Source organism: Monodon monoceros, unplaced genomic scaffold (genome assembly GCF_005190385.1).
Source record: "Monodon monoceros isolate NGI ecotype Baffin Bay Population unplaced genomic scaffold, NGI_Narwhal_1 Super_Scaffold_13, whole genome shotgun sequence".
Lineage (NCBI taxonomy): Eukaryota > Metazoa > Chordata > Mammalia > Artiodactyla > Monodontidae > Monodon > Monodon monoceros.
Window position 1 is genome coordinate 77010144 of NW_021703769.1, and position 13627 is coordinate 77023770.

At 57.5% G+C, this 13627-nt stretch overlaps 1 protein-coding gene across 5 annotated transcripts in view; it reads right to left on the reverse strand.

Moving 5' to 3' along the window:
- The window catches only part of ELN (elastin), a 31726-nt gene that overhangs the window by 2323 nt on the left and 15776 nt on the right, over nucleotides 1-13627 (reverse strand). For 2 of the 5 annotated variants that reach the window (XM_029220420.1, XM_029220419.1), the window contains 21 exons: nucleotides 13078-13119; nucleotides 12607-12666; nucleotides 11961-12014; nucleotides 10501-10581; nucleotides 10365-10415; nucleotides 9614-9796; nucleotides 8384-8437; nucleotides 7687-7797; nucleotides 7431-7469; nucleotides 6947-7030; nucleotides 6038-6094; nucleotides 4967-5062; nucleotides 4824-4883; nucleotides 4168-4272; nucleotides 3448-3486; nucleotides 1976-2047; nucleotides 1831-1890; nucleotides 1443-1526; nucleotides 871-909; nucleotides 605-658; nucleotides 181-225 (listed from right to left, as the gene is read on the reverse strand). In XM_029220420.1, the coding sequence (XP_029076253.1) occupies nucleotides 181-225; nucleotides 605-658; nucleotides 871-909; nucleotides 1443-1526; nucleotides 1831-1890; nucleotides 1976-2047; nucleotides 3448-3486; nucleotides 4168-4272; nucleotides 4824-4883; nucleotides 4967-5062; nucleotides 6038-6094; nucleotides 6947-7030; nucleotides 7431-7469; nucleotides 7687-7797; nucleotides 8384-8437; nucleotides 9614-9796; nucleotides 10365-10415; nucleotides 10501-10581; nucleotides 11961-12014; nucleotides 12607-12666; nucleotides 13078-13119 (1470 nt within the window). The remainder of the gene's footprint in view (nucleotides 1-180; nucleotides 226-604; nucleotides 659-870; nucleotides 910-1442; nucleotides 1527-1830; nucleotides 1891-1975; nucleotides 2048-3447; nucleotides 3487-4167; nucleotides 4273-4823; nucleotides 4884-4966; nucleotides 5063-6037; nucleotides 6095-6946; nucleotides 7031-7430; nucleotides 7470-7686; nucleotides 7798-8383; nucleotides 8438-9613; nucleotides 9797-10364; nucleotides 10416-10500; nucleotides 10582-11960; nucleotides 12015-12606; nucleotides 12667-13077; nucleotides 13120-13627) is intronic. The other 3 variants (XM_029220423.1, XM_029220421.1, XM_029220422.1) reach the window with 3 other exon arrangements.

A 13627-nucleotide genomic window follows, 5' to 3' on the forward strand; every position in this document is an offset into this window, starting at 1 on the left:
TGTGTTGGAAGAGCTGATGCTCCCTGGCTTGGCACAGGAGGGAGAGGAGAAGGGGAAACCCAACTCTGTGCAATCTGAGGGCGCGGGGTACCCTTCGGGTCCTGGCTCAGCCCTTCTGAGCAGGAGATGAACCAGGGAAGGAGGAAGGATGGGGCCCAGGGCGGGGGAGCCTGGTCATACCTGGGAAAATAGGAGACAGTCCGAAGCCAGGCCTTGCTGCGACACCTGCAGAGGGGTTTGGGGTTGGTGGGGGGCAGGGCCCACCCCAGCCTTGCCACCTATTGCCTCTCTGACTAGAACCACCTCCTCCCACTGCCCCCTACCCCCTGCCGAAGCAGCTTTCTTAACACAGCTGGTCCCCTCCTGGCATCCGGGGATGCAGCTCCATAGCCTCAGCTCGTCGGCCTGGTGTCTGAGTCACATGTGTCCACCTGACCCTGAGGCCTGCCCCTCTGCCCAGGATGCCTCCTTTCCTGGACTGTCCCCTCCACCCTCTCTCTGTGTCCCTGTGCCAGATGCAGCTTCAGAGCCCCAGCTGCTAGGCAGCCAGGCCTCCTCCAGGGCCAGCCAGAGCTGGGGATTTCACAGCAGAGGTGGTCCCTACCTCCAACTGGGAATGGCCTGGTGGCGCCTAGGAAACCTCCAAGGCCAGCGGCACCTGAGAAGAGGCCAGATGTGGGTGAGGACGAGCCACAGTTTAAGGGACCCTGAGCATCCCCTCTGGCGTCTGGGGTCAGGGATCTCCTGGATGGGCCTTCAGGGGTATTGTGAGCAGGACTGAGGCCTGTGCCGGGGCGGGGACAGGGCAGTGGGGGTGGGGTCTAAACAGCCTGCAGGCCTGGGCAGGGGGAGGCATCGGGAGCAACTCACCAAATTTGGCTGCTTTAGCAGCTGCAGCTGGGGGCACACCTGGGGAGATGGCGAGCGTGAGGGCCCAGGAATATCTCCTCCCTCCGCACGTCATGTCTCCCTCCTGACCTGCTCACCGGTCTGCCATTAGCCTACTGACTCATCCTTCCGCCATCCCTCCACCCCACCTTCATCCGTCCATCTTTCCAGAAGTCTTTATTAAGCTCCTACTGTGTGGCCAGTCTTGTGGAGTACACGGGGTAAGAGACTTCAGGCCAGGTCAGGTAGGGAGACACAATGATGACCCAAGAGAGAGAGAAACGTTAACATAAGGTCCACCATGATGGCAGAGACTTTGGGAAAGTAATTTCCCTCCAAACTTTGCTTTTTCTTCTCTGGAAAATGGGCATAACCATCACTATCCTAATGAATTCCCACTTGAGGTGGCTGGGTGAATTGAAAGAGAGGGAGAGTACTGGGACACCCAACTGCAAGGGGCAGCCCTCGCTAAGCCTGCTCAGGCCCCTGCAAATACTGCAGGAGCCCAGAGAAGGGGGCGGCCACGCACTCACTGATTCCAGAGTACCCCTTACCTCCAAGGCCCCCGGCCCCTGGGACAACTCCAAGCCCTCCAACTCCAAGTCCTCCGACTCCGAGCCCACCGACTCCCCCCAACCCTGAGGAGAGAGCTGTGCATTAATCCCTGCAAGTGACAGCAGCTGGTCTGTCCGCGGTGGGGTGCAGGAGGAGGTGGGGGTGGGGGGTGGGGAGATCATCCCAGGACCCAGGTGGAGCCTGAGCCCCCAGGGCCTTGGAGGGTTAGTGGGGCCAGGAGGTGGGCTGGGGCCCTGGGAGACAATGCCCCTGAGGGCCTCAGGGACAGGTCAGGGAATATGCGCTCCGTGGTGCGTGGTCAGAACCCCTCCCCTCCCGTCAAATCCTAGAAGCCTGGCGGCAGCCACCCCCCAAGCCTGTGCTCACCAAATTGGGCGGCTTTGGCAGCAGCTTTGGCGGCAGCAGCCACAGCATCGAGTCCGGCTCCTGGGGACACAGAGGGGGCTCAGGGAGGGACTCTCCATGGGTCAGTCTCCCTCCAAGCCCAGCCTGTCCTGGGGTTTCAACTCACCTGCCACACCACCCGGGACACCGACTCCACCAAGATCTCCAAGCTCTCCAAGGGCCCCGACCCCTGCTGCTCCTGTGCAGAGAGGACAAAAAGTCAATCCTCCCCTTTCTGAAGGACGGGGTCTCCCGGCCCCAGGGCTACTAGGCAAGTAGACAGGTGGCTGCGGCCACGTGACCTAGTGGAAGGAGTATTGGACAGAAATCCATAACCAGACACCCGGGCCTGAGGTCCGGTTCTGCCCTGACGCATCGGGCAAGGGCACACCCCTTGAGCCTCAGCCTGCCTGTCTCCTCTCCTTCCTCCCGGGCTGGTGCTGGGAGCTGCAGGTGGTCACAGTGGTGGCTGTGGCCACAGGCTGCCAAGGGTGGAAGACTAGTCTCAGGTCCTGACAGCCCTGGGTTTGAATCTGTTTTCTCCGCTCATCATAGCTGTCACCTCTCTGAGCCGCAGAGTTGCATCTTTATAAAGGAGATGATCCTTACTCCTGCTCACCTATAGGTGTTTGGATAGTGAAAGGACCTCTGAGTGTGAACCACTGTCCAGTACAGAGCTGCCCGTAGCAGCAGCAGCAAGAGTTATAGCTAGCGCTTTAGGGGGACACTCATGGTCCGTGTGTCACACTTATCAGACTGCTCCGGGCAGCAGGAAACGTAGGCACTATTAGCCCCATTTCGCAGATGAGAAAACTGAGGCACAGCAGTGGTTAAGCAATGTGTTCACGGTTTCATGGGCAGGAAATGACTTCGGAGCCAGAGGCCTTAACTGCTCTGTTTCCCTGGCAATGGCTGACGATCTCAGGCCAGCAGAGCCGCCAGCGAGGAACAGGAGAGGGGCCTGTGGGTCATCAGGCCCGCCGTGGGCGGGGGCTGAGGAAGCTGGGATTTTCCGAGGTGGAAACTGGCCCCACGTGGACCAGCCAGGCCTGGTTGGCAGTTCCCTGGCAGAGGCCCCAGCCCAGATCCCAGGAGGCCGGGAATGCAGGGGGACATAGACAGTGTGGATTTGGCCAGGCAGGGCTGCCCGAATGCCAAGTGTGGGGGGAGGGCAGGTCTGCCACGTCCTCGTGGCTCGTGGCGGGCGCAGTCATGCTGACAGGGAGGCAGGGGCCCAGATGAGGAGTCCTGGCTTTGCTGGGACAGCAGCCCTGGCCCCTCCCTGGCCTTGGGCCCCATGAAATGGTCAGGGCCTGAGGGGTCTTAGGGACCATGGTCCTCACCAAAGTGAAACTGCCCCCAGGGGGGCTGGAACTGTGAAGGGCGGTTTTGGTTGTCCCGGGGCTGGAGGCACGCTAGGCATTTAGTGGGCAGGAGCCAGAGTCTGCTGAACCATCACTGATGCTTCCTAGAAACTGCCTTTTTCCATCCTGACCATCCCAGCCCTGTGCTGTAGGCTCCAGGCATTGGGCCCTGGCCCAGGCAGAGGGGAGCCGGGTGACCAGGTGCTGTCAGGGATGGTGTGTGGGGTGCACTCACCATACTTGGCAGCTTTAGCTGCGGGCAGGGCTCCGGGTACTGCGGAAAAGGGCAAAAGGAAAAGTGGGGTGGTCAGCAGCTGAGCTCTGTGCCTGGGGATTCTGCTTCTTCCAGGGAGCCCTCCTTGACTTCCTCAGCCTTCTTTGCTTCTCTCAAAGCCCTGAAGCTGTGGCTCTGCAGCCAGGAGCTCACCCAGCCAAGTACAGAGCTTCAGTGTCTAACTGTGCCTCTACCAGTCTGGTCTGTGGGTGCTTGAGGGCTGAACTGTGCCTCCTCCTTCCATCTGTCCCCTCCCGTCTCCTCTAGGCCCGGCATGGTTTGCCTGAGGGTGGACACAGAGCAGGCTCAGTAACTAGCAGACGAAGAGCTAGAGTTCCTAGTGGCCCCCTTGCCACAGCACACTGCTGAAGGGGAGCCAGGCTAGCCCACACACACCACTGACCCCAGGGACCTCCAGCCTCCTTCCTTGGGTGGTGGGCTTCTTCTCAGTTTGGAGCCCTGGTACCCTTCCACTGAGGAGACAGAAACTCTGAAATCTGGCAGAAGAGGACCTTTTGCCTGGCCTGCCCGCATCTGTTACCCCAGCTGTCTCTAACTGCTCAGGGGAACATAACGGGGAATTTATTGCACATCTCTGAGTGGAGGGGGCATGCTGGGAGGAGAGGTCTCCCTCCTCTGAGGTCAGGGGCGTTTCTGTTCAGCCCCTAGAAGGCCCCTCACCTGCACCTGCCCCAAATCCAGGAACACCAACACCAACTCCAAGTCCAGGAACTCCAACACCGGCTCCAAATCCGGGAACGCCGGCAGGAAGCCCAGCGGCGGCCCCTGGGGGAGATGGGGAGTGGGGTGGCGGCAGCAGGCAGGGAACAGGCCCTTTTGGGGGTGTCCGGCTCAGGGAGCTGAGTCAGACCCCAAGGAAGGGGCCCAGACCCCCTTAATCTGCCCTCTACGCTGCCACAAGAATGGTCTTCCTAAAACTCTCATTGACCACCAAGTCCAGCCCTTCCCCAGGCTGGCATTCAGGGATACACACTCTGGACACCACTGCCCTTTTCAGCCTAACCTCCTGTTCCTCCCTTTTGGATGAACTCATTTGATTCTCCTAACAAGCCTCTGTGACAGGTGCCATCGGTACCCACACGGGAGGACAGGAAACTCAGAGGTCACTCAGCTAGTGTGTGGCTCACGACTCGAACCCATGTCTCCCTCAGGCCAAATCTGCACTTCCAATCCCTCTGTCTGCCGCCTTGGGAGCCTCACGAGGCTGCAGGGCAGGCCTGAGATATGGCATGTCCTGGGGTCCAGTTTAGGCTTAGATCACGCCGGGCCAGGCCTGGGCTTGTGGGGTGAGGAGAGAAGGCAGGCAGGGCACTCACTGAACTGGGCTTTGGCGGCCGCCTTAGCAGCGGATTTGGCTGCAGCTGGGGCCCCTGCTCCTGGGAGGAGAGAGAGGGGGTTCAAGGACGGCACCCATGGAGCATTCAGAGGCCCCTCAGGCCCACTTGCTCACACTGCTTACCTATGACACCACCGGGGCCAATGCCAACACCGGGACCCACGCCGACTCCGGGACCCAGACCGACACCGGGACCCACACCGACACCCGGGACTAACCCTGCAAGACAGAGAAGAGCTCATCCTTAACCAAGTACTGATCAAGGAGGGCAGGAGCTAATGGAAGGAGCAGCGGGCTGGAGGTCAGGAGCCCTGGGTTCTTAGCTGGGCACAGACTTGCTGTGTGACCTTGGACAAGTTACTTTCCTTTGATGGGCCTCAGCTTCTTCATCCCTAATATGAGGTCTGGGCAGGATCAGGAGTTCTTAAACTTTGGAGTTACAAGGGCCCCTTTGAGACTCCTGAGGGTGATGGAGGCAGACTTATGTAGTAAGGGGAGCTCTGCAAGACAGGCAGGACTGGCTTCCAAACTCAGCTCAGCCACCATTTAGCTGTGTGACTATGGGCAAGTCTCTTAGGCTCTTGGAGCCTCAGTTTCCACATCTGTGAAATGGGCATAAGGGTACCAATTTCATAAGGCTGGTGTAATGATTACCTCAGCAAATGATAGTTTTACAAAAAAGGGTTGTTTGTCATATGTGAGTTTGGGGGTCAGCAGACCTGAAGTTAAGATTTCTCTGGCTCTAAAGTGAGCTGTTTTGCTATGCCATGCTCAGGAAGGTATGGGAACCTGGGGCTGCCAGGGTGGCCCTCAGATGAAGCAGGACATGGAGAACCTTGTCAGGGAGCAAGAACATGGCTGTCCCTTGGGGTGGGTGGGAGCCCAGAGGAGCCCAGCATTTGTTCCAGAAGCAGGGCAAGGCCCCAGCTGGACTGGGAGGCAGCAGTGGCTTTGGGAAGGGTAGGGGGTGTGTTCTGGAGGGCTCGCCAGCACCTGTTCTCACTTTGCCTTCCTAATCAGAAACTTCATCCACACCCCTCAGAGTGGTCAGATGGGCCAAAAGCTGTGAGGGAGGCCCACGCCCAGAACATGACAACCTAAGGAGGGGGGTCTGCCAAACCCCAAAGCAGGGACACGAGAGAGCAGTGCTCTAGGCTGAGGGTCGAAGACAGGACTGGCAGGGGGCTCACCTACCGAACGGGGCTGCTTTGGCGGCTGCTTTGGCGGCTGCAGCTGCCTGGATCCCTGCCCCTGGAGATGTGAAGAGTGAGGAGTGGTCCCCAGCATCCCTTCCCCCTCTTACCCACCCTCCACGGTGGAAAGGCTTCTCAGAGACCACCCCTAGGGAACTGTCCCCTCACCCAGGAAACCCAGCGTGAGGCAGGCCCGCTCTCAGATGGCCCACCGGCCGCCCTGGACACGTCCCTTCCCTGAGAAGCAGCTCTGAGACTGTGGCCTTCTAGCTCTGCCCATGGTGGAGGGCAGCCCGAAGCTGTCTCTCCCAAACCTCAGTCTAAAAGATTTCTGGAGCTTTCTGCTGAAGGTGATGTTAGTTTTTAAAAATCCTAATCACGCCTGTATCCAAAACTGTTAGAGGAAGCACCACATTTCTTGGGGGGAAACTCAAAAGGGGAATTTCCTCCCAGAAAGAAGAGGAAATGCAGAAGAGAAATCTTCTGGTGGGAAAAAAACAGTCAAGGAAGGCTGTAAATTAATCTCATTGTAATTCTTAATCTCTTCCCCTTGGAGAAAGAGTGCTGGGGAAACAAAGGCTGACACAGGCCCTCCCACCTGATCAGAAACCAGACAGGCCCCGTGAGGGGTGAATGAGGCCCCCCAACCCTGGTAAAGCAGAGTTCCACTGCCTATTGGGCTGACATCCTGAGCGTCCCCGGGGCGGGTAGGGGAATTGCCGGGTTCACTCAGCAATCTGGAATCCCATGGGGGCTCTTCCCTCCAAACTAAGGGAAATTGCTTTGTCTCTACCCTTGTCTCTGGGCTCAGTCTTGTCATCTGTAAAATGGTACACTTTACATAGGCCACCTCCAGGGTCCCTTCCACGAGATAAGCCAAACCCATGTCTGGGTTGGGGACACAGCTCACCTGGTACCCCTTCAGCGCCTGGCACACCTGGTATTTTTCCGGCACCAGGCACCAGCCCTCCCAGGGCTCCTGCTCCTGCAGCACCTGGAGGGGTGAAGAGCATCCAGCTCTGCCCTTGAAGTGCCCCCTTCTTGGGGGAGCAGAGGGTGGAGGTAGGGGTTGCATAATGGCACCGTGGTTGTGTATGGACGGGCACCTTTAACGCGCTGGTCTGGGGGTGATAAGCCAGGTACCAATGATCCTAATGGTGCGCAATTGAAAAGCGCAGAAAACTTCACTGTGGCTTTGGAGGATGGGCCCAGGGGCTTCCGACCTTGACCCAGGCCATTTCAGCCCTGGAGGCCCTAGTGTGACGTTGCTCTGCCCTCGTGTTGGAGAATTGCTCTGAGCTTTGAGCCTGGGCCCTGCAGGAGAGCAGGGCTGCGGTGGGGAGGAGGGAGGGCATGGCCCTGGGCGTGAGGACAGGCAGGGCTGGGGCACTTACCGATCTTGGCTGCCTTGGCGGCCGCTGCCTGGGCTGCAGCTAAGAGGAGCCGAGAAAGAAAGAGACTCAGAAACCTTGCTGGCTCTCAGCCAGACTGTGCTGACAGCGCTCCTGCCCCGAAGGCACTGGAGACCCTCCCTGTGCTCTCCCCCAACTCGTCCCTGAGCTCGGTGGCAAAGCCCAGTCTACCCTCCCCCACCCCATCCCCCAAGCCCCTGCCCCATCCCTGTTTCCCCTGCATGGAACTAAGGCTCACGGGAAAGGCCAGCCCCAGGAACACCTCCGACTCCGACACCGTAGCCAGGAAAGCCCGCAGCACCAACGCCGTAAGTGGGAATACCTCCAACTCCCACTCCGCCTCTGGCCCCTGCAGAGAGAAGAGACGCAAGTGGAAAATGATCTCAATGAGAGAGGCTGGGAAGGGCTCTGGGGGACATGCTGGACTGGAGAAGAGGATGCGAGCTTCCCCCAAGTCTGGTCCATGAAGGACAGGAAACCATGGGATACCTGGGTCCCCCACCAATTTCCTCCCTACTGACACCCCGCAGTGTGTCTCCAGCCCCTCTCTTCTCTGAGCGCTTGGGGAAGGGCCTCTTTGTTGAAGATGGAAAGACTGCGCACAGGTCCCCTATCCCCAGCCAGGCTTGGGCTCCTCTGAGAGGGTCCTGGCCAGAGCAGGGCGGGTCAGGGACACTGTCTCCACTGGGAATGCCGTACTGGGACTCTCCTATCACCCAGTCCCTTGGCCTCACGGTGGGAGACAACTGGGGGAGACATGGTCCTGGGGCCCAACAGGGCCAAGTCCCAGCTCTGCCAGTGACTTGCTGTGTGACCCTGGGCAAGTCACTCCCCTTCTCTGGGCTGTACAACGGGGACTAGAAGATGACGGTCCTTTAGTTCTGGCAAGTAAAGGCCAGAATAGGGTGGGGCGGAGCTGTCAGCACAGGACTCACCGAATTTGGCCGCTTTGGCTGCTGCTTTAGCAGCTGCAGCTGGTGGCACAGCCCCTGGAGAGATCAAGGGAAACACAAATGCTCAGGACAGAATGGAGCAGAGATGCGCTATATATATCCCTCTGTCCACCCATCTGTCTTTCAGTCCATCTTCTTTCTATCTGTTGAGCCAACACAGAGTTGTCCATCCATTTACCCATACATATCTCCATCAAGCCATCTGTCTATCTGTCTAACCAGCCACCCATTCATCTATCTGCTGACCTTCCCATATGGCTGCCCATTTGTCTATCTTTGGACCTCAATCTACCCACTCAACCACTTATCTCTCTGTCCACCCACACATGCATTTATCCATCCATCTGTCTATCTATCCATTCATCTAAATATCTAACCAACCAACCATTTTGATTTTCTTTTTTTCGCGGCGGCACGTGGGATCTTTGTTCCCCGACCAGGGATCAAACCCTCACCCCCTGCATTGGGAGCGTAGAGTCTTAACCACTGGACTGCCAGGGAAGTTCCCCATCCATTTTGTGTTTGCCTTCTACCCACCCATTCATCTGCTCATTAACCCACGTACTTATCCATCCATCCATCCATCCATCCATCCATCCATCCATCCTTCTAACAACTTATCTTGTCCCCCACCTGCATATTCATCTCTCTTTCCATTTACCCATTTATCTCACCATCCACCATTTTACCTATATCTATTTATCCATCCATGTAACCACCCATCCTTGTATCTGTCCCTTCATCCACCCACCACCCACTCTCTCATCCATCAATTTGCCTGCTCATCCCCATGGCCATTCACCTACCTCTCTAGCTGTCCCTCTGCCCATCCACGCCCCCATCCATCTATCCACCCATCTACCTACCCACCCATCTATCCACCATTTACTGAGCACATATTCAGCTAAGGGCTGGGAACACAGAGATGAAAAAGACATGGCTCCTGCCCCCAGGAGCACACTGACAGCCAAAAGGTGAATTCAAGATGATGCTGGCCGTAGTTAATTAGGAGGTGGTTATATCCCAAGGGAGAGAAGATGACCAACGGTGTGGAGAGAAGAGGATAGGGTGGGGAGGTGTCAGGGAGAATACAGAAGTCTTGGCAATAATTTCAACATCTCTCTCTTACACACACACACACACACACACACACACACACACACACAGAGCCAAGCTCACCTGGTCTACCCATGATGCCCGGGCCCCCAATACCTGGGACTCCAACACCTGGGACCCCAACACCTGGGACTCCAACACCAGGGACTCCAACACCTGGGACTCCAACACCAGGGACTCCAACACCTGGGACCCCAACACCTGGGACTCCAACTCCTGGGATGCCGACTGCTCCTGGGCCAAAGCCTGGCCCACCAGGCACTAAGCCTCCAGCAGCTCCTGTGGCAGGAAAGGATTGTTCCCCTGGCCTGGACCCTGTGGGAACCTCAGAGGGCCTCCAGGGGCACGACTCTGGGGAACTATGGGAGTGGCAGGTCCTGAGTGCAGGATCCCAGGTGAGCGGGCATTGCATCTGCATGGATCCAAGTCACCCGAGAGAAGGGGAGGGAAGTGAGGGAACCCCGACAGAGCTCTAAGGGTTTGGATCTATGGTTGGGAAGAGCGCGATCTAGCTCTAAAGCAGAGTCAGAACGCTCCACTGGGCACCCAGGCAGTTGGCGAAGCAGCTCTGGCTGGCCCTGGGGGTAAAGTGGGAGGAGACAGATGCTCCACAGGGTCCCCGCCCTCTGCTGAGTCAGTCAGTGGAGAGCACTGGCGAGAGTCTCCCAGGCAGAGTGGCCAGAACGGGCAGAAGCAAGGAGGCATGACGGTGATGCCTGGCGAGGGACGGTGCCCCAGATGGACAAAGGCCAAGTCCATCCAGCCTTATAGGACTAGGGTCTCCAAGGCCCATGCAGAGGCCAGGGCTGGCCGGAGCCCTGGTCCTGCCCCCTGTGGGGACACTCACCATATTTGGCTGCCTTAGCGGCAGCGGCAGCGGCATCTGGAGCCCCGACCCCTGGAGAAAGAGCCACAGAAGGTGAGGCCCTTCCCCTACAGCATTCTCAAGGACACCCTCCACACCCTGCTGGAATGGACACGACCTGCGATGCCTCCGATGCCAGGAATCACGCCGGGCCCGCCAGGAATGCCACCACCTGGGAGAACTCCGGCTCCTCCGGCACCTGTTAGGAGGGGGATAGTGCAAATGTGGCTCCCAGGGGCCCCTCCCGAAGCCAGGCAGGAGGCTACTTGGATGCTGGTGTTTTTCACAGCACAATCTCCTCTGGGAATGAGGCCCAGGCGTCTCCAGCTGGGCCGGCTTGGGAAGGCCCCCACCCCACTGTTCCTTGACTCACCCCCAAAGTGTCCATTTCAACACCCTCATTAAGGGACTTGTATGTTTTCAGACAAATCCCATTCTAATCACTGCCACATACTGAGAAACCACAAGCGGCCGCTCCCCGGGCCAGGGGGGCCCCTGCAAGAATGTTCAAGACTTCCTCTCCCTGTGTTCCGAAGACGCGGCCAAGTTTGTAATCCAAGCGCCTGGCTGCCTAGCTCTGGCAGCCCCTTGCTGTCCCACTCTCCTGCTCCCACATTCCAGCCATCCCCTCCAGCCTTGGGGGCTTGGAGGGAGGGCTTGTGGGGCCTCCGTGGGGCAGGCCTCCAGCTCAGTGCTACAGGCTACAGGAAGGGCTCCCCTGGGATTGGGGTAGAGGTGAAGACTTCACCACCCATGATCTGACTCTGAACTGGGGAATCACCTGGGACAGGGGGACAGATGCCCACTTTGCTTCCCACGTGGGCATAGAGAAGGCCATACCACATCTACTAACCAAGGGATCATGGGCTTGAGGAGCTAGTTAAAAGTTTTATAGTACATATTAAATTGATATTAAACTATTAAATTGTTTAAATGCTCATATAGGTACCACCTAAAATTATCATTCTAACCACACTTTTACCCATTCCCTCCTATTTTAACCACATGGCAAACTCCACCTATATTTTAAGGCCTGAATCAAATATTCTCTCTGAGAACGCTTCCTGATTATCCCCAGGTAGAAACAACGTCTCCCTCTTGACTCCCGCAGCAGTGCCAACATTCTCCAGCAGAGCTCTTATCTGTCCCCGGTCTCTGAAATGGATGGATGGAGGGAGGGAGGGATGGATGAATGGATGGATGGGTAGATGGATGGATGGAGAGATAAATGTGTGGATAGATGGATGGAAGGATGGATGGATGGAGGGAGGGACAGAAGGAGGGAGGGATGGATGAATGGATGGATGGAGGGATGGGTGGTTGGATGGAGAGATGGATGGAGGGATGGAGGAATGGAGGATTGGAGGGTGGAGTGAATGGATGGATGGAAAAAAGAATGAATGAATGGATGCATGGAAGAAGAGAGGAACGGGTGGCGCTGCAAAAGTTGGATAAATGGGGGTGGAGTGGGGAGGGGCCCCCTTAGTTAGTTATCTGTGAGGAAGGCTCTCCGTGGTAATAGGGATGGAGAGGCTGGGGGGCTGGCAGCTAGCAGGCAGGGACTCCAGGCGTACTCACCAAGCTTTGCTGCTGCTTTAGCTGCTGCTGCTGCTGCTGCCTGTGCGCCAACCCCTGGGGGAGAGGAAGGAGAGAGACTCTGGAAAATGTGCCCCTGCATCTCCAGAGTCCACCTATTCCAGCCCCAAGAAAACCAACTGGTTCAGGGCTTCCCTGGTGGCACAGTGGTTAAGAATCCGCCTGCCAATGCAGGAGACACGGGTTCAAGCCCTGGTCCAGGAGGATCCCACATGCCGCAGAGCAGCTAAGCCCATGCACCACAACTGCTGAGGCTACGTGCCACAACTACTGAAGCCCGCACACCTAGAGCCTGTGCTCCACAACAAGAGAAGCCACCGCAATGAGAAGCCCTCGCACTGCAATGAAGAGTAGCCCCCGCTCGCCGCAATTAGAGAAAGCCGTGCACAGCAACAGAGACCCGACACAGCCAAAAATAAATAAATAAATAGATTTATTAAAAAAAAAAAAAAAAGAAAACCAACTGGTTCACATCTGGGTGTGGATGTGGGGTTTCATAGCATGCAGAGGTTGAGGATCCTTCTCCAGGCTCAGACCGGGGTCTGGATGTAGGGCGGGCTGGCCTGCTTTATGGAGGCTCGGTAATTAGTGCCCCCTTTGGCTGGCAGTGGGGTGAGGCTCTCCTTACCTGTCCCCGTCGGGTACCCGGCCTTGCCTGCGGCACCAGCTACTCCTCCAGGCCCATAGCCTGCGAAACGAGAGGCTCTGGGCATCCACGTGGACCTCACTGTGGTTGCCCCCTCCTCCCCTGCCCTTCAAGGGCCAGGCCACCCAGAGTCTCCACCTGTCTCCCACCCAGCCAGAGTTAAATACAAATGTGTATGGCATGGTTATTCCCATTTTACAGACAAAGACACTGAGGCTCAGAGAAGAAACTGGTTCTCCCAAGACCTGGTGATAAATGCGAGGGCCAGGATTGAGAGCGAGGCTCTCTGAGTCCAAGTTCCATGTCCCCTCCTTCGGGGACTCCCATTCCAAGACTCCACACCCCCCTCCCTCCAGCTGGTGCTCTCTTAGCCCTGAGCTGGGGCCACAGCTCCCTTGCCAGAACCCTGCAGCTGGAGAGAGCCAGAAGCCCGCCAGTCTAAGAGGGCCTTACCAAAGGGCAGTTTCCCAGTGCTGTAGGGCAGTCCGTAGCCACCTGAGGAGATGGAGTGTGGGATCAGGGGCTGCCCCATGGCGGCCCCATGCCTCACTGGGCCCCCACTACCTGGGTAGACAGACCTATTCCCACAGGTACTGAAGCCCAAGACTGCGCCGCCTCCACCAGGGCTGTGAGCTGCTCTCAGAGGCTCTCTGGAGAGCAGAGGCCTTGGTGGAGGAGGGAGAGGACACCCCTGCCCCAGGGCATGATGGGACACCCGTTCTTCTACCAACCCAGGCCCTGCCATGGCCCCAGAGTCTGCGTATCTTCCTTACTCTCCTCCCCATCAGGAAACAGCTCATCATGTGAGCTGATTGCTGGGGTGGAGGTGGGTCGACATCAGAGGAGTCTTTCCAGTGAATGGTGTTTCTTACCATCAACACAAGCAGTTTCCCATCAGGGCTATGGGTCTCTGTGCATGTGTGTGCATGTGTGTGCACACTTGTGCACGTGTGTGCACACTTGCGCATGTGTGTGCGTGTGTGCGCACACTTGTCCATGTGTG